The sequence below is a fragment of the Stegodyphus dumicola genome, chromosome 2, assembly GCF_044657685.1.
Source record: "Stegodyphus dumicola isolate Sdum_Otavi_A_Nest chromosome 2, ASM4465768v1".
In the NCBI taxonomy this organism is placed as follows: domain Eukaryota; kingdom Metazoa; phylum Arthropoda; class Arachnida; order Araneae; family Eresidae; genus Stegodyphus; species Stegodyphus dumicola.
In genome coordinates this window covers 10,276,713-10,297,814 of record NC_140769.1, presented here as the reverse complement: position 1 = coordinate 10,297,814, position 21,102 = coordinate 10,276,713, and the positions used below count along the sequence as shown (strand labels likewise).

General features: G+C 34.6%; 1 protein-coding gene across 1 annotated transcript in view; it reads left to right on the top strand.

Moving 5' to 3' along the window:
- LOC118189457 (uncharacterized) overlaps nucleotides 1-21,102 on the top strand; it is a 67,476-nt gene that overhangs the window by 34,477 nt on the left and 11,897 nt on the right. Inside the window, exons 4-7 of the mRNA XM_035360057.2 lie at nucleotides 9,098-9,191; nucleotides 13,435-13,514; nucleotides 16,438-16,552; nucleotides 18,774-18,817. Coding sequence (XP_035215948.2) covers nucleotides 9,098-9,191; nucleotides 13,435-13,514; nucleotides 16,438-16,552; nucleotides 18,774-18,817 — 333 coding nt within the window. The remainder of the gene's footprint in view (nucleotides 1-9,097; nucleotides 9,192-13,434; nucleotides 13,515-16,437; nucleotides 16,553-18,773; nucleotides 18,818-21,102) is intronic.

The window sequence follows — 21,102 nt, the reverse complement described above, 5'->3', positions numbered from 1 at the left end:
TTGTAAAAAAGCACTTTCGGCTTGCATCGAGAAATCCGGTGTTGAATTCAGAAGACACAGCACATTTTTCATGTCTCTTGCATCGAAAACACAAAAAACTCTACAATACAAAATACTCACTTAATCACATAAAATTGCATTGCATGATATGAATCGCATATTAGTCATTATAACATTGCGTAATATAAATCTCATATTTAGTTACATATTATTATTCACTGCAATTAAAAAAAATTGAACAAGAACCAAAAAACAACCCTAATAAGCACAAGTAATAATTCTGATAGCAGTCGTAATGAAATACCCTTATATGCGGTCAGGTTGTAAATTTAGAACCCCTTTTTTCACAGGAGGGCTGAAAAGTAGGGAGTAATCTTGCTCGGGGTCTTGGGGGTCGTTTAAACATCTAACTTCTCTACATTCAGTTTTATACAGAGGAAAATACAAATTGAATTCTTCGAATGAATGCAATTTTGTACAATGAAAATGTATTACTTAATGATAAACTGTAAGATAAATAACATCTTTTTTTAAAGCCATAGATGTAGAAAGACAGATATTTGTTACACGAATGAATTTGTAGTAAATATTGAGTTTTTCATTTCGAATGCTATGTTCCATGTATGCGAAGTAGCTGAGTATGTGAGATAATAGTCATAACCGAATGGCTTTCAACCTTTTCACGGCTAAGGACTGTTTCTCAATTACATTGTGGTCGCTGCTTTTTGGTTAATTTTCTAATGACATATAAACAATAGTTGTTTTTATTTGAGACATAGAATAAAATAACGCAAACTATAATGCAGAAAATTCTTAAGAAGGAAGTTAAATAATACTGAAAGATACATTATTGATGCACTTTTGTGTTTTATATGTAGTAGTATTAACTACTGCTATAATCCTTAAATGGAATCCTTAAATTATATATATCTATGTATAGGTATATATAAATGGAATCAAATATAGAACAAGGTATAAAATATCTTTATTATACAATGTTCATTACCATACGTATATTTACGTAATATCAATATAAATGGTTAGTTAGGTTTCGTACATATATAATTTATTTTTATATTTTGTATTTTTTGTATTAGATTCAGTATTGTATACGTATCTGAAGTTTAATTTGTTCTCTTTTTGGGTTACGACTTTAAGTGAGAAAGAATTGTTAGGGCCTCCATAGGGATTACATTATATACAATCAGTTAGGATCCTACTTTTCCTTTCTTTTAATCATTATATATATTGAAATATTACTTGATAAGTATACGTAAAATATAGCAGTTTTAAGCTACTTATATCTATTGTTTGGTCTGGTTTCTTTGATTATAGCAAAGCATTCGGCTGTTATTTGCCTAAGGGTAAGGGTGCCTCGTGGAGAACTTTCTAAGCAAAAGTGGCTCTTATGCGCGTTACACGTGGGGAAAACCTCGAAAACGCCAATACAGCCATCCCCGTCGATCCGGATTCGAACCCCGGATCGATCTGCCAGGTTTTACAGCTCAGCCGCTAGTGAGCTACACACACACACATCCACACATATACATTAAATAGTATTTACATGTCGTTTATAAAGTATAATTGAGTGCAATTTAATCATAAAGAGAAAATATTTTACGGAATTACTTCATTTCGTAGACTTTCTGCTAAGCTTCAACATATTTCTTAAAGAGAATCTCAATGCTAGTTCCATTTCCAAGCTGTTTATGTACCTTATTTTTCATGCTTTGAATTATATTTAGAAAATTATTTCACTTGGTTATAGCTGAAAATGCAGTTTTTTTATTGAAGAATTTAAGAGTAAGAAGAGAGTTATGCCCTTTTCTAATTATTCTTGAAACATTTAAATTTTTTTAAAAAAAAGCGCACATTAATACAGATCACTGAACTAAAGTGCTCGATACAGGACAGATTAATTAGCTACTAAATTTTGATTTTCATTGAGTAAAAATGAATTTATCTGCATTCTATAGGAAAGTAAATATTCAAAAAATGTTTTTTTTCCTATTCTCGCAGTCATAATATTTTTCTTAAATATTCAGCTAATTCATATTCAAATATTCCAATCCATTAGAATTAATAATAAATCGATACAGTAAATAAATAATTAAAATCAATTAAATGGAATTTAATTGATTTTAATTGGCGTTTTCCCTCTGATAAACCCCTCTTTAGAGTTTAATAGCAGTCGATCAGCTTTTGTTGGGGTTCATTTTTCTTTATGGTATGCTTACGTTATATATGTATGTATTATGCATTGCTCATACTCGTCAATCGCAGCTTTTAATATCTTTTGGAAAAAAATCAATATGAGAATCCAGAAAATGATTCTTAGTGACGCTAAAACTATTATTACTAGGCACTGTCATGCCACAGTGTTTAAAAAAAAAAAATCCCATTGTTTAAAGGTAGATTCTATGCTCATATCCTAGTCTAAAATTAAAAGCTGCGAGTCAAAATTAAGGGGGTTGCTCTTAGAAAGCCTCAATTAAAAGTAGTTATATGAAATGTTAATCAATACTTATAATCTTACGGATTAAACACTTATTCCCTATTTGATCACGTGTATGGCAAACAGATATTCGTCATTCATAAAGAAAAGAAAGGTGAATCAAAATTAGTTTTCAAGCCCTATCGCATACATTAGCAATACTTATTCTCGTAATAACAGATACGTATGTGTTATTCTCTTCGTAATTTTCAGTACATATATTTATATTTATAATTAAGAAATGAAAGCAGCGTCAAACAGCTGTGAAAATTATATTTTAAAATTATTATTTAGAAATGCGCTTATAATGGTTTTTATATTTACGAAAGATACTTCCCGTTTACTCAGGCTCACTGTATTCAAGTCGATAGGACCAATTGAATGGAAAGATCGATTTGCTAATTCATTCCCAAGTTTCAAATCGGATGAATGGACTCGCGAATAAAATGGCACATTAAAATACGGTCACTGAACTACAGTGAGCTATGAAAATTTTAACAAAGGTTTCGTACTTTATCTTATGAAAACAAAATATCAGAATTTAATTAAATGTTTCACTTATTAGAAAAATAGAAAATATAAATATTTGTGAATAAAAAGAAATTATCTTTAAAAAAATAAAATTTAAATGAAAAAAATAAAAGAATTACAAAATATTGCAGAAATTACATAAAATAGCGAATAAACTTATTCGGCACAAGCTCGCTAAATGTAAAACAGATTGTACAGTCAGAAAGCTCGCCTTGTCACACAAATGTACTGTTCATCGGGTTTAAAGGTTATTCAGACTAATGTGCGAAGTTCAGTGAGTAACTTGTATTTTCCTTTGAATGTATAAACTAGCCAAAAAACACTTTTTAAAAAAAAATATATCTCCCCTTATGATCCCTGACACAACCGTTTACTTTCCCCTTCCGTAATTAACGTCAGTCTCCTGCTCTTGACCGCATTTGCCACGCCACCGTCGTAATAATCATAATAAGTACCTAAATATTCCTAATAACTACATTGTAACGATGTGTATTCTTTGCCAACACTAAGTCTTTTAAAATACTACAAAATCAGAAGCAGGATTTATAGAACCCTTTATTAACTCAAGTAAAGTTTAACAGTCGACACCAACTCGTGCTTACAGAACCGAACATTTTTGGCTTAACTCAGTAACCTTAAAATTGATGAAGTATAGTCTAACGGCTTCACCGGTTAACAGTCGCGTTAGCTGGCTCTGGTTGAAGTCGGCGTAAGTAAGCTTAATGACAAGAATAACATTCTGGCTGGGAAATGAAATCAAGCTTGATGGAAAAGTTATTTAACATAAAATAACGGGTTAGAAAATTAAAATGAACACTACAACATGTAATAATATTTACAGTTCTGTCACATAAAAATTCTCTAATGGTGACATATTCACATACCAGATTTTGGTGAATTCAATCTAAACGATCTTACGCAACATAAACTAAACAAATCATTCGAAACTCGTGCCGAAATTCTGATGCAGATGATATTGAATACTAATATATTGAATGACAGTTGAGACTGCACAGGAAATCCAAACGGGTAATTAGGTAAAACACTATTCTGTTTGTTACATATGATCTTAATTCCGTATATTTTAAATATAATATTTCTTATATTTATTTTGATATACTGATTTGCCTCTTTGAAATTCTTGCTTATAAGTAACTAAATAAGTAAATAAATGAAAATGCTATGCAAAATAGGAAATTCCTACCCCGATTGTGGTGTTTATTTGCGTCTACTATTTGAGTTTGTTTTTTTATTATATAATTTTTGTATCACATATTTTAACCATTTATGCATTCATTGCTAGAATATTAGAGAATAATAAGAATAATTACAAATAATTACAAATTATAATTACAAATAATGATTATTGAAACAATCCTAATTAGAATATATTGTTAATATTGAAATATTCCTAATAATTTCCTATATACAGAAGTATATTCTATTTCAGTGGAATATTGGATACATTTCAGTATTGCTCAATATGGCTGAAAATAAAGGATTAACTATGTTTAATTAGTACATTGGAAATACACAATTAATCACTGTCTTTTTGATTAATTTCAGGTCAAGAAAGTTGAGTAGTTCTGATCTGGTACTGATTTGATATTGTTTAATGCACAATGCGAAATAATTAGCAAAAGTATTAATGGTAGATTATAGTGCTACTAGAATGTGGCCAGAAAGTCCCTTTGAACTAAATGCGACCAACATTGTAAGATAGTAAGATATTTAAGATTTGAATCGCCCATCCTGATCACTGCTATAACAACAGTGCTTCTTATGTGAAAGTCAACTTGACTATCCGAGGAGGAGAATAAAGTCTGTGCGATGACGAGTTCATTATCTTGCCTTTCTGTACTTGGTGAAGAACAATGGCAGATACCAGCGACTTTACTTTTGAGGAGCGCTTAATGCCAAGTGTGTGGGTCCATGAACGGAAGCGCAAGAATGAAAATCTTGGGCAGGTAATGGATAGGTTTCGTGAACGTTTTGGTAAGGAACAAGTCGTCAGACTTTAATCACATGGGAAAAAAGAGCTTTTCTCCTTGGAAATGCTTTGGATGCCCCCCCCCCGCTGTAGTTATCCATCAACCTCATGAGAAACATATATTAAAGTTAATGCGTCAGCGATGCTTTTATCCTGCAAGTTCTGCACTATTCCTGCTCGAAAGTGCATTCTATTTTCCGATGAATGTGCTATTCGAATTTCGCAGATTTTAAGATCATCTTCATATCGGCAAAGAAAAATCCACATTTTTACCAAGAAATTGAGAACAATCCTCCACACATCATGCTTTGAGGGGGGGAATGAATGAAGAACACATCATTAGTCCACATTTCTTTGAGGACTCAGTGATTCTGGTTACTTAAAGATGTAATTGACTGGCTTTTTGCACAGCTGCAAAATTTGGGCATCAATGACATTGTTGTTTGCCAACAGGATGAAGCTGCCACCCACTTCAAATTTTCTGTTCGTGAACGTGTGAATGAACTATTTCTTTGCGGGTGGATAGGACATGGGTCGCCAAATTCATCAGCTGTGCTAGGAAGAAGCGGTTCGTGTTCAATGATGCTCTACGGGCAAGTGTGCTTTAAGCATGTGACACCGCAGTTAAAGATGATCAGTAAGAAGGCATTCAGGCATACCAAGATGTTCAGAGACAATGTTGCACATACGGATATTTTAGACAAATAATTGTAAGTGTTATCAATGTTATAATAAAATAATTGCATGCGTAGAGAGGAAGATCGAAAAGTGATCTCTAAACCGCGGCACACATATCTTCTCCTCTTTTAGGTAAGAACTGCATGATTTTTTAAATTTTTCCCCCAGATGTTTCGAAATGGCAATACAATGCTGTCGATTGTTTTGGTCTTGGTTCCGTAAGGTCATCACTGTCAATAAAACTCAACAAATACAGCCTACCCTAGCTTAACTACTTCAATCCCTTGTACTACAGTTCTTTTGAGAAAAGTTGTCATCATCTTTGATCAGAACTTAATGTCGCACAAAAAGGAATACGAAAGAAAAGGAGAGATTCATCATTCTTTATGTAAAAGAATAATTAAAAGACTAAAGAAAATCAACTTCTGGCATTTTCCTCAGGAGGAAGGATCGTTTAGGCTTCCTTCTTCAATATGCAGAAGAGGTTAGATTAAAGCTCCAAGACGCAGCGGAAGTTAGTAATAGAAGGTTGTAATACAAGGTTTAAAAATACTAGGTTGACCAAGACAATCCACCAGTAGTTATTTTGCAAATTCATCTTCAGGCTTAAGACTACAAGAAGCAACAAGAAGCTTCAACGTGTAGCAGAGGTTAGATTAAGGACGTGAACGCAGTTAGATACCAAGCAGACGTGAACGAATAAGACTTCAGGACGTGAACGAAGTTAGACACCAAGCAGAGTACAAGATTTTACCAAAGACTCAACTCAACAAGATCGGCATTTTGGGAAGAACAATAAGGCATTTGGGCAAACTCATCGGAGTTATATGATGTGATCTGCTGCCAATGTTGGTTGCACTAACCCACAGATGGTCCTCGATAATCCGAGGATGCTGTTTTTCTACACAACTTGCGCATGGGGCCTATACCTACTCACTAAGATTAAATTTGGGATATCACTCATACATGTCGCATTCACATGACACTTACTCTCTGAAGACTCTGACTCTCTTACAAATGCCTGAGAGCTAAGATTTCTAAAATAAGTTTTTAATGATGCACAAGGCAGATAATCATTATTTTAGATTTACGAAAGTTAGCAAAGTTCATCTCCGCAAGTATATAATCTGTTTTACAAGGAATGGAACTCGTTGGCCGCTTTACAAGGAATGGAACTCGTTGGCCGCTCGATATCTTGAGAAGAAGCATGTGAAGCTATTTCGTGATCGCGACTACAAGGATTTGTTGCATCCATTGTAAGAAATAATGTTCTAATTTTTTCTAGTCAAAATTTTCTAGTTTAGTTCTAGTTTCTAGTTAGTTGCTATTACAAGAGTAACATTTCTAAAATTTTGTAATTTGCATAACTGATGCAGTAAAATTATTTTTCTGATTTCTCAGTTTGTTTTTCTTGTGATGTGTCATACAACATGCATCTGACGTGTCATTTCTTTGACTGCTTTATAAAGCTTAATTCTACTCAAATTAATTTTTACTTAACTATGGAAGTTTTTAATAAGCTGGAACTATTGCTTTTAGAAAATATGATAATGTGGATTTTAATATTAATGAAAATGTTAAAGAAACATATTGTTTTTAAAAATTCCATTTTTAACGCCGATGTGCAGTGTACTCTAAAACATAAATTAAAAAAACTTATGCCGAGGGAATTAGTATGATTCTCTTTGTATGAGAGTATCGTTCATATACACTCTTGTGCAAAACAATCGCAGCACCAAGAAGGAAGTGGTTGTTTTTGATGTAATTGAATATGTGTATAGCTCATACACAGATAATAAAATGATTAAAAAATCAAGGTCATAGTACCTGTTCACGGCTCATAATCACCCACTGAGTGTTCAAATTAGTAGTTCATCGAACCGCCCCTGGCGACAATGCATGCTTGAATTCGTCGAGGCAAGGAAAGGTAGAGGTTCCTAATGTCATCCTACGATACATTCTGCCAGGTATTCATCAGTTGTCGCTTCAGATCTGCGATATTTTGTGGTGCCCGAATCTGGCGGCCTACCATGTCCCAGACACGCTCGATTGGTAAAAGGTTTGGTGACCTTGCTGGCCGAGGAAGATTATCAACCGCACTGAGACAGTCCAGAGGTATACGAACGAACGATATCTGGCCTGGCATTATCTTGTTGGAAAATGGCACCTGGATAACGTTCCATGAAGGGTAATGCAACCGGATGCAGGATGGTATCAACATATCGTTGAGCTGTTAAAGATGTACGGTGGATGACTAAAGATGACGTGCTGTCATAAGAAATAGCGCTACACTCCATTCCACCAAGGGTTATGGCTGTATGACTTTGTAAAACAAAGGCTGATTGGGATCGCTGACCCCGTCCTCTCCAGACACGAACGCGATGGTCATCTGCTTCAAGAGTGAAGCGGGATTCATCTCTGAACACTATATGATGCCAGTCTGATGGCAGCCGTGACGATCGGCTGCGACACCACTCCAGCCGACTCCTCCGATGTTTGGGGTCAAAGGCAAACGTCTTAAAGGTCTCTGTGAGCGCCGAGACAAGGACCGTGAGATGGTGGACTGTACCACGGATGACATAGGCGTGGCTATAATGCGTTGAATAATGCGTTGAATAGTCGACGTTGGGGCGGTTCGTCCTGGCGAACAATCATCCTATCTTGCCACGCATTTGTGCTCTTTGGCCTTCCAGAGCCTTCATTTCTTCGGCAATTTCCTTCTAGCAAACATATCTGCCAACATCTTTGCACAGCAGTGGCGGCCTATTGCTCGGTATGACCACACAGCTTCACGCACCCCTACAATTCGACCACGTTCGAAGTCGTTTAGCTGTCTGTAAGATCTTCTATATCGTCGAAATGGCATCTTTAGTTCCTTCTTTACGGAATTACAATGGCAACAACAAGAAAAGATAAATTTTCCGCTTCTGTTACTGGTTTTATACTTTGCGAATTGCGCGCTAGAAATGCCCGCTACCATCGCAATTCCTATTCATTTGCCTTGAAACTTTCATCATTTGCATGTTCGATCAAGATGTTTTTGCATACCAAATTTCGTCACGATCGCAAAAGTCCTTCTTGGTGCTTCGACTTTTTTGCAAAGGAGTGTAGATATCAGCAACATCCTTCGCCATTACAGGTAAGAAAGTTTCATCTTCCTCTGAATGGTTAAAAAATCCTAATATAGTTGATATTTAAGTGTGAATTTTTAAATATATATTTTTAGTTAGAGAAACGTTTTGTCTTTTAAATTATCATATTTATTTCAGGTCACAAGCAAGCATAGTTTGGCAGCTGATATGTGTTTCCACAGGATTTTGTAAATTTTGATAGAAATATTTATCAATCTTGTCAGCTTCATATTATGCTTTGCTTCTTAGGATTGCTCTTTTTGAATTTCCTAGGTCTGAACTTGATCAATCAATACAAAGAACAGATTCTAGCCAGCTGTCGTTGTCTGACGATATGATTTGGCCTCAGGCGGCCTTAAATAGACAAGTAAGGAAATCTATCATTCATTACAGAACCATATACAAGTTAATCTCCATGGTCTAGAATCCTACACTATTGTTAACATACACGGTGTGTCTATGAAGTTTTAAAGCGGAAATCGTACAAAGTTGAATGAAATCGCTTCAAGTCTATACAGGGTGATTCTAAATCGTTTCTACAAATTAAGAGGGATGATAGTACTCATCCAGATGAGCAATAATTACCATAGAACATAGGGTCGCATTCCCCTCTGAGAGGCAGACAAGAGGAATATTAGAATTTAAACCTGAACTTAAACAGTGATGGAAGAGCGAATGAACGAGTCCAAATGTTGTACAATCAACAATTTAAAACAAAACTCACAGAGAGCGCACAAAACGGATAAAACCGAAAACTTGGCGTTCGAGTGTTAATTCGAGCTCAGACTGTGATGGCAAACACTCAAATGCACATCAAGGACTCAACAGTAAATTTAGGGTAACAGGATAGAAGATGGCGAAGGGGGAAGAAACTGCTACCTTGGATACTTGATATCAAGGTAGCAGTTTTTCCGCTAATAAATAATTTTAGCCTAATAATTTAGATAATTAACTTGTTGCAATTGTTTGCAAAGTTGAGACCTTACCAACCGAAGATGTGCATTTGAGTGTATACCATCAAAATCTGAACTCGAATTAACACTTGAGACACTGCGAGTTTTTCATTAAACTGATTGTACAAATTTTGGTCTCGTTCATTCGCTCTCCCAACACTGTTTAAGTTCAGGTTGAAATTCTAATATTCCTCTTTTCTGCGGCCCACCAGCGGCCGAGCGGTAAAGTCGCTGAACATTGGTAGTTCGGTCCAAGGTTCGAATCCCTCGAACGGGCTGGCTGCGTGGCCATTTTCGTGGATTTCCCCCTGTGTAACGTGTATACGAGTCAGTTTCCCTTAGAAAGTCCTCCACGAAGGCATCCCTCCCCTTAGGCAGGTAGCCCTAGTGTGCTTTGCCGTAATTAAATAAACCAAGCCAAACCTCTTAATGCCTGTCAGAGAGGAATGCGACTCTATGTTCTACGGTAATTATTGCTCTTCTGGATGAATGCTATCATCCCTTTAATTTGTATAACACTTTGTATAACGCTTGGCCTGTTCATGCAGCTGTTTGACTACTTTGTAGAACTCATGAGTGGCTCAGTACAACGGGAGATATATCTCCCGTTCTACTGGGCCGATTGACGAAATTCAACTTGCGTTTTTCATGTCTCGAAAGCGCCACTTAGGATATGTATTAAATTTATATATAGCATTGTTCTAATTTAAATATTTTGACACAAAATCGGAATTTTTCTGAAATAATATACCAATTTTTTCCAGATTTCGATTCTACGACTCAAATTACGCCAAACTACCGAGTTTTGTAAGAATCGCACGAGTAGTTTTTAAAATATTATCTCTCAAAATTTTAGCTCCTTTATGTTAATTTACTTTAGTATATATTTACTAATGTCTCTTTTTTATTAAACTTATTTGATTCTTCCTTTCACATTTCGTAATTCAGGTTCATTCCAAATAAAATTCACCTATTTTTAATGATTTATTTTCAAAATTTGTATTTTTAAATAATTTTTATAAATTTTTCAAAAGTTTTCTGAATTATGATCTATGAAATTTTTACCATCATTTTAAGGTAGACGTATTTCTAAGCAGACCTGCAAAAAATTACAATTTTTTATTCAAAATTTCGAAGATATAAGTGAATTTATATGTTGGCTCGTTTTGAAATTTGGCATATTTGTTAAAAGCGATAAAACAACAGTTTTTTCCGCTCCGGCATAATGGAAGGGAAAGGAAAATGGGTTGCCATAAATATTAAGAAGTTCGCCAAGTGAACTATTCTTGGCCAAACTGAAAAAAAATTCACCTAGATAAATATTTGAATTTTTATGGAAATTTCGCACAAAATTTTACAAAATGTAATCTGGGCATAAATTGAGTCTTAGGAGCGAAATATGGAAAACATTTGATGTATTATTTCAGAAAACGTCCGATTTTGTGTCAAAATACCTATGTTAGAACAATGCTATATATAAATCTGATATATATCCTAAGTCGTGCTTTCGAGACATGAAAAACGTAATTTGAATTTACAGAGTGAAACGAGACATATAAATCTGCCCCCCCCTTTTCTTTCTGCGCAGTGTACATTACGTATGTATAGTCAATGCATAGACGTAGGAGTGAATTAACAAATTCAATTCTTGATTATACATTAAGTGCTAAATTAGTATAAGATTATAAGGTATTTCCTCCGTCTTTCCAGTAGGCCTTCCTGGTGTAACGGTAGCACCCTCGGTGCGTATTCGAGAGGTCCAGGTTCGAATCCTGGCGATGGCATTGCACATTTTTCACGTCTCCTCCTTCAAAAAATCCTAGTAACTCTACAAGACAAATTTAGGAAATTTCATATTCAAGACGAGAAACATCGTATGACTTGAGTCGCGTCATATCAGTTCATATGTTTTTGTGTGCTACTGAGATTCTGTAAAGATAAATAAAATGATAATCTAGAATGTTAATCTAATGTTCTACAGGGATTCTGTAAAGACTACCAGGCAATCCTCCAGATGAGTGGGCGAGTGTGCTGCGGCCAAAACAAAATTTATAAGTTCCATGCACACCTGGAAAGAAAATGTATAAAAACATATCAGTGTAAATGTATTCGGTTCTATATACACCTGAAAAACAATTATGTGTAATTTATGCAAATATTTCATATTTAAACGAAAAGCAGAAAATATTTTTAAAATCCACAATTTCTAAGAAAATTTCATAAAACCATCAATGTCAAAAAGCAAAAACGTAACGGAGAAATAAACGTACCACGTGATTCCATAAAAAATTTTACTCTTTCTCTGCTTGGAAAAGATGGATAAGAAATTTAAAAATTCCACCTCTTAACGAGCCCACCAGCGGCCGAGCGGTAAAGTCGCTGAACACTGGTAGTTCGGTCCGAGGTTCGAATCTCGCGAACGGGCTGGCTGCATGGGCGTTTTCGTGGTTTTCCCCATGTTTAACGTGTATACGAGCCAGTTTCCCTTAAAGAGTTCTCCACGAAGGCATCCCTCCCCTTAGGGACATAGCCCTAGTGTGCTTTGCCATAATTAAATACACCACACCACCTCTTAACGCGCTTCGACACAGCACACCGAACAGCAATGAAGTTCAGCGAGAAAAGCAACTTGCAGAAGTACTGTTATGCTAAAACTATTAAACTGCGTAAATACATAGTTGTGCGCAAATATTTTCATATCTATTAGTCAATTCTTGGCATTTCTAATACTGATGATGTTTTTGATACTCTCTTAAATGTTTGTACGACGTTTAACACTTTCCAGCCGTTAGGGCAGGGTTTCTCAACCAGGACACAATTCACCCCATGGATAATATCATAGAGTTTCAAGGGGGAGGAGGTCAACCTTTTTTTTTTTTAACTGCTCAGTATTTATTTTTAGTTTATGAATACAAAACTACTTTTATTGAAGTTTTGGTATTTATTATTGTTTTTATGCTTTCTCTTAATTAATAAAAAAATGAATGTATATGTACCTAAATCTAAATAAATACTTATGTGTTTTCAAGTTTGGAAGGACAGGGGCTAGAAAGTTAATACAGAAAAATCAAAAAATAAATAAAGGTATCAATGCATAAAGAAAAAAAAAGAAAAGAAAAACCAATGAAAAAGAGTATCAATTCAAAAAATAGTATCGATTCAAAAAAAAAAAATACTTCTTTATTTTTTGAATTGGTACTATCTTTTACCAATCAAAAAAGAGTATCAGTTGAGAAAAAGCGAAATATGTTTTGGGATTGATAATCCAAAAAATGCTTCGCTATTTTTTGAATTGACAATCCAAAGAAATATTTAGCTACTTTTTGAACTGGTGAAATAACATTTCTCTATTTTTTTAATTGATGATTGACAATCCAAAGAAATATTTCGCTGTCTTTTGAAGTGGTGACTGACAATCCAAAAAAAGTCACTTCGGGATTTTTTTAATATGGACATCTATTTATTGCCACATTGGTCAATGAATGATAACATTAATACTCGCTTTATTGATGCACTCTTGTACTGACACAGCAATATCTGTAAGTATGTTTGTACTTTCGAACAAGTGATTTATACTTTTCTTCTCAGTTATTATTATTAACTTGCACTCTTTACAATTTTCTTCTCAGATCTCTTCATATAGATGTTCTATTTTAGGGTGGGCTACGAAGACAGTTAAGTCTTCCTCGTGAGTCTGTTCTGATTTTCGTCTATTCTCCGCAGTTCCGACAAAACAGGTAGTGTATCTCTATCTCAAATTACCGTTGAAACAGCACAAAAAATAACGCTTAATTGATAATATTGTCTTAAAAAATTAAAGGTAAATGCCAATTAAAACCGGAAATTTATTTCCCTAATGATTAAAAAGTTTTATAGGGTCGTTCTCTCTTGTTCCACACAAACTAGATTTAGATCCTACAATGACCTGGCGAATTCTCGCACAGGCGTGAAGAAACAACCAACGCAGAAGAAGGGTGAAAATAACCCTTTATTAATTCAAAATTCAAAGAAGGCCTCCAGTGGAACGGTGTAACACCAAGGTGCCAGGGTTATCGTGAACCCTACCCCTTGTAGAACGTACAAGCTGTTGCAAATGATACCAAAAAAAAACAGTAACTTGTAGTCAAAATAGATCAGATGAAGAAAATACACTTAGAAAAAACAAACTAGGCATAAGGAAGTGTGAGTTTCACGGTGCTAATATTTACAGAAAAGACAAATCAATACAATGCATGCAGATACATAGGCAAAGAAGTACAAGAATTAATCTATATTTTAAACTAGGATGAAGAAAATAAAATTATTTACAACACTATTCATTGTCAGTACATTTAGTGCCAAATACATTTTCAAAGATATCCACTAATATAAACATTTTATCAATAGTATGTTCAGCTGCACGCAGCTCTGGCATTTTTTTTAGTAATTTTATCAATTATTTTAACAACAGGACGATCCTTGAATATATGAACTAACTCTTTTATGAGTTTGAGTATGTCCATAACAGCAGCAAGACCAGAGTCTTTAGCTCCATCCTTCACACTTTTAACCTTATTTACACATTTATCATTATCCGGCTTGTCAGTAGGGACAGAAAAACCACGTTTAACTGTGCTAGCATAGCTAACGCCTGAGGTGACAGGTTTTGTAATAACATTTTCATTCTTAGTACTTGAACTAACAGAATCAGTAACATTTTTAGCGTTATCAGAAGTATCTCTATAAGGTTTAGGAAACTTAGGACACCCGCGATAATTCGCGGTGTGACCTGGCTGTTTACAGTTGTGATATGACATCAGCACAGGCATCCGATTCGAGTCTCATACACAGTACTGGGTGCTGCGCTGTATATTAAGACATACTGTCTGGGTCATCACTGTAGTAGCTGCTGGTGTTTTCGGCCGCTGTAGTCCTTCAGTCATGGCAAGTAGTACGTAACAGTCTCCTTTCTCTGGAATCAATGCCTTGTGGACAACAAACTGTTGTCCGACAGATTTGTCGTTTCACCATCCATACACCACTTTCGATAAACAACAGCTGCAGGTAAGCAGGCCACAAAATACGCAGTTTCTGAAATACAGGTTTCCAGGTGCCGAGCTACAACGATTTGACTTTTATCGAAATCTGATAAATCAGCTGTTTTTCCCATTATGTCGCTAAACACTCAACATTTGAAACAACAGTACATGGGAGCTTTCTATAGTACAGCATTAGCCATTCGTGGGCCGTGGTTTTGTCTCCTTGCTCTAGGTGAGGGGTAGTCATAATGTAATATATATACAGGGTGTCCGAATAATATGTAACTATTTTGAACAATCGATTAAAGCAAAGTTTTAGCGCTACGAAGGTGATATTGGCCACATGTGGGAGCTGAATTCGTAGAGTTTCGTGACAACATTTTTTTCTCGCGTCTGACTCAGCTGCGCTTTTGCTGAGCTAACAAACGGAAAAATCGGCGTCACCGCCTGTGCCTTCTCTCAGGAATGATCAACTATTCATGATGTGCTGCATCGAAAACTGAGGATGCATACATATAAAATGCAAACTGTTCAGAAATTGCAACCATATGATGGGCCGCAGCGTGCAGCAGTTGCTGTGGAGATGTTATCTCACATCGAAAATGAACATAATTTTCTAAACCGCGTTTTTTTTTTTTTTTTTTTTTTTTTTTTTTTTTTTTTTTTTTTTTCAGATAAGGCTACATTTCATGTTAGCAACAACGTTGATAAGCACAACTTCAGATTTTGGGGCTCAGAAAATTCCCTTTCACTACATGAATCGGACCGAAGTAACCCCAAAATCAATGTCTGGTGTGCTCTATCACATAACACAGCCATAGGACCATTTTTCTTTTCTGAGACATCTGTGCGAGAAGCATTTGCCTGGACATGTTACAAATTTACGCAATATCACAGATGCAGCATTTATAACGCATTGGTATCTTCCAACAAGATGGAGCCCCTCCTCACTGGGGTAAACATGTTCGTGCATTTTTAAATACAACTTTTCCTAACCGATGGATAAGATGCTCTGGTCCAATTGCCAGGCCACAAATCTCTCCCGACGTGACTCCTATCGATTTCTTCTTTTGGGGCTATGTGAAAGACAAACTCAGGAACTCAGGTCTACTCAGGGAACATCCGTAATATTGAAGACCATATAACTGGAACTGGACTACCGGCTGGTCATTCTCAGGGCTACTAAGGCTCGCATTGAATTGTACTGATTGTTTAATAAAACCTTAGTGAGTATTGGTACCTAATTTTACAGTTTTCTTATGCATTTAAACGTTCTGTTAAGTAGAACGACCTTTCCAAACTAGGTACATTTGATTCGGAAACTCTGTACATTCATTCTCATTTTGTTAAAAATAATTCCAACCTGTTACCTGATTTCAAATCATGCATTCAGCCCGCATGCAATTTTGGTTTGAGGCCACTGCTGTAGATCATTCTTAAAGGATTAATACAACTACAAAGTTTTTACTTTTACTGACAACGTTTTGAGCTTTGCCGTCGTCGTTACTTCTTCATTTGACCCTAACGAATAGATGTGTCTTTTCTTAATATTTTATCATGATTATGTCCAACATTTATGACATATATTTCCAATTTAATAACGCGATTCTACTTTAGATAGTTTTTTTCTAATTTATTTTAGATCCCGAAACGATTTGGCAAGAGTCGGCGCTGAACTGAGACAGATGGCTAATTCTTTTGAAAAAAATTCCAACGAATCTCTTACTTGGATGGAGATTATAGCGGCACTTTCAGAAGTAAGAAAACATTTTCGCATATTCATTGCACAATTCATTAATGTTCGAAAATTAATGCTAATTTTGTCAATTTTTTGAACTTCTTAAAGAAATACAAATTATTTTCTTTACTTTTCTTGCTTGACAGTCTTTCTGTAGAATCTAAAACTATAAAGATCTCTTTTTTTGTCCTGTGTTCTACTCCAGGCGAATGGACTGGCTTCATAGACGTTTTTGTGGTGTTAATCAAGTGCAACGTGTATATGAACTAGTTTACCTTAAGACCTCTACGAAGGCATCCCTCTCGTTAGGAAAAAAGGCCCTCGCATGCTTTATATCATAATTAAACCAAACTAAATCTACAAAAATTTCACCTCAATTATTATGTGATCTAGAAATTTCTGCCTTTTTTATTATTAATACAAACGAAACAGTGCAAAAACATGATAAAAACTGAATTGGATGAGATAATCACTATTTTTTCTAAGACTTTTTGTCATCTCTCCGTCTTTTTGAAGTCTGCAGGCTTTACCCTGCCACTTAGATGAAAAATGCTACGAGGAATATTATGAGTATCATTTTGTTTCATCCGGCTGAAGACTACTGTGTTTTGGACAAAGAAGTTTCTTTTCTGCGTGATAAATAACTGCTTAAATTTCAACCATTTGCTTCTCAGATGTGATTTTATTCGTGAAGTGTTCAAATAGTGAGTATTAAAGATGATGTAGGTGTCCGAAGGATTTCGAATTTTTCCATATTTCTCTGCAATCATTCAGAACTTTAAGAAGTATCTTATTATTTGTAAAAATTTTGTGTTTGATTGACAGTTTTGATCTCGGCAAAAGTGACCCTATTTAGTAGCTGTTAGTATAAAATAAATAATTCTTTGGTACTATGAGTAAGTAAACCATTTTTTATTTATTTGGATTATTGCATTAACATGACGCAATGAATTCTTTATCTTAGTCTTTAAATTAATATCTTTAATTATTCAGCCGTCAACTTAACAAAATAATATATAAATACATTTCATTGCGCTTTTTCTATAAAAAAACGTTGGAGTTTGGAGTGCAATAAAAAAGACGCATGCGGAAATGGCAATGTTGTTTGTGAAAATTGAATAATGGTTATGTGCCAGCGTTTGGCGCATTCTGAAATTTGGCGACTTCTACTCAGATGGTTGTCTTAACACATAAGTACCAGATAAAATTATTTTACACCCTTTTCAATAAATAAAAACACTTCTTTATTCAATTAAAATTGTACCTTATAATTTGCACATTAGATTCCGATTAATGTAACCGTGGTTGATGTTATCATTCGGATCGCTGTCAAATTGCCGAAGTCCCGCCCGTTTGTATATGAAAACATGGAAAATACATCGCTTATTATGATCAACAATTTGATTAATGTGATAAAAGTATCGCAGAATTTTTTTTTTTTTCTTTTTTTTTAATAAAGTCGCCAAATAAGGCGCTCAGTCTCCAAACTGCTTGATTTCATTTTTAGCCAAGTATTTAAAACTAGATGGAAAAAAATTGCAACTTTAGTTGTTAGCTTAGATTTTGAATAACTCTACCGATTTTGAGGATGATCAGACACACATCCCTTTCCTTCAGGAGAAGGAAGGACGGAAATCCGCCGAATTATTTTTCATTTGGTCCTTAAAAAAAGGCCTGTGAAAAAAATCTACGCCAAATTACCCCTCCCCCTTTTTGCTTAATTTTCAGTTTTACATTTGCATGTTCTCTTTGCAGTGAATAAAGACATTATGAACAGCTCATAAAAAATGTTAGCATTTTTCAAGTTAAAATTATGTGAAAATATTTATTTATTAATGTATTTATATTAAATTAGAGATTTTACATAGCTGTTCTGAAAGATATTTTTTCTCATCGTTTAATGTTATCGGTACTTACATATTATCCCGTCGACTGCTGGCGAAAATTTTGGCAACGATCGCTAATCGCCAATCGTTATTGTGGAATTCTAAAGGAAGTGGTCATTCATAACTGTCGCTGAATCGTGTTACTTACCTCTCGATGGGATCATACCTAAGTACAATATTATCATTCAGTCAACTCTATCAAAACAGGATAGCATGAACAAACGTAATGAGACATAGTTGAAGACAGATAATCGCATTAAGTGGCACCTACTGTAGATTCTTTTTCATATATGTTAAAATCCATGTTCTTTTCCTTTCTATAAATCAAATAATAACTCAGGGTTTTTCTTTCAGCAGCATATTCTATTGTTGATAGTGCCTAATCTATTTGGAATAAGGTAGAGTATCTATTTACTTCTTATGATTATTATTGATACAGAAAAATTCGCGTCAATTTTTATACCATTTTCATTAAAAATTTTTAATAAAACTTGCAATCGGATATCCGTATTGCAGAAAAACACTTCCAGTGGGTTAAAAAGTGGTATCATTAAAATCTGAAAGAAGTGAACCGAAACTGAAAATAATATGAATGTCCCAATTACTAATTAAATACCCTAAATTTACCGTCCGCGAAAGCTTACACAAAGAAGTGCAATAATTATTTATATTCTGTACCCATGACTAGGAAAGGGCATGGGATATAATCAATCAAGCCTGAGTGGTGAGGAATTACCAAGCACCCCATTTTAGTTCTGGCACCACTGTAGAGTCTATTAGGGTTTTCAAAGTGAGAAGCGTAAAATTCCAACTATGCTATTGCTCGTATTAACCACTGATCTTGTTATAACCTCTTATATCATTAGAAAACACAAGCTGGATATGCTACTATAACTTATATTTTCCCTTGCTTAAAGGATAAGACCCAATCAACCAAATCCTTGTGGTAACGAATTATCATGAACAATATTTTCGTTCGGCTGCCACCGTAGGAACTAATGATTTTCGAAGCGAGAAACTTGAAAATAGAATATGCTGTCGTGGATATTCGAACAGAAATCTTTCATTTGCTAGCCGGATGTGTTACCATTTATGCACTGTGAGAGTACGCAAAAGGGAATGCTACAATTCCTTACAAGACAGATATGAAGTTGAAACATATTATGAACTTAACGATTTCAATTTCTAATAAACAAATTGTATTAAAGCACAAATTAGTGAAAAGTACACAAATGTTTCGCTCAGCTTAAGCTAAAATAATATCGTCCGTTGATATTTAATAAACGATAGAATGTGCTACCGGTTGTTCGTTTTGCATAAGCACGGTTCCTACTGAAAAATCAGATCCACCTGCTGTGGTGATTTCTACGTTGCCTTTGAATAAGGAAATTTCAAGACCAGGCAGAACTTGAATTAATGCCACATTAAATTTCTCAAACGCCGTATTCGCTCCCGCTTACCAAGTGTAATCTAGGCCTTTCTCTTTCTTAAATTTAATAAGTGCGCTGCTATGTGAGCAAAATTTTTAATGAATGTTATATAATAAAAGCACAAACTCAAAAAATGGTGCCAGTTCCTTCGCCATGTTAAGTGGTGGGTAATTTTTAATAGCTTAATTTTTTAATCTATATTTCTCTTTCATTCTTTGATATTTTAAGTATCGAAAGTCAATTGTGTTACAATGAATATTATGTCACCCAAATGCATGAATGTAGTCTGGCCAAGTACGAGATTTTAAATTGTTTCCATTTTTGAAAAATACCTGATTTCGTAATAAATTTTTAGTTCATAAATTATAACTTTTAGTCCAAAGGGGCAATTTGTCTTGAAGGACTGTTAATTTCGTTTCGGCATTTTGCATCGAAACCTTTAAAAGGCTGTATTACTTTTCAAATCGTTGCCACCAAATATTATCGCCTCGTATTATATTTGAAGAAATTAAATAATGAAGAATCTGTATAACTGCATGCATGTTTCTCGTATTGTGATAAAACAACAGTACCTAGAGCCATCCAATTTTGAATGACGTAATCCTCCTGCGAATATGGACATCTGCCGAAATCAAGCCGAAATTTGGAATTTGTTTTATTATCGATTTCATATTTTGTAAAACTTTAACGCATTTTTGATTAACAAACTCAAGGATTTCAAAGCGAGCGATGTCAGCGTTATACAGAAAAAAATATTATTTTTATTTCCAGCGCGGGAGACTGTGTATCGGAAATTCTAAAGATATGCTTAATTTAAAATTATTTTCCGATATTGCTGTTGAAATTAATTTCATGGTTTAAGTGCGAAGAACGTGATATTTAATAAATCAAGGTAACACACAAAATGTAAAAAAAAAACTCCCCTTTGGACGCAATTTAAAATTTGAAACCTTTCAGATTTTCTTTTTCTTTTTCTTTTTTTTTAATTGTAATTTATTTATTATGAATGCAGTTCGTAGTAAATGTCGGATTCAGTTAGTAATAAATTTAGCTAGTAATAAATGGCTGATTCAGCTATGATTAGTAAAAAATGAGCAGACGTTAGTAATAAACGATCTAGGCCTACGAATTTCTAACCAAGAAAAGTACTACGTTATGGTGCTCTTTCTTACTTTGCGGATTGAAAAATCACACGCCGTACACATTAATAATATTGTCCTTGCGATTTTATTATCATTGTTTCTATGACGTCA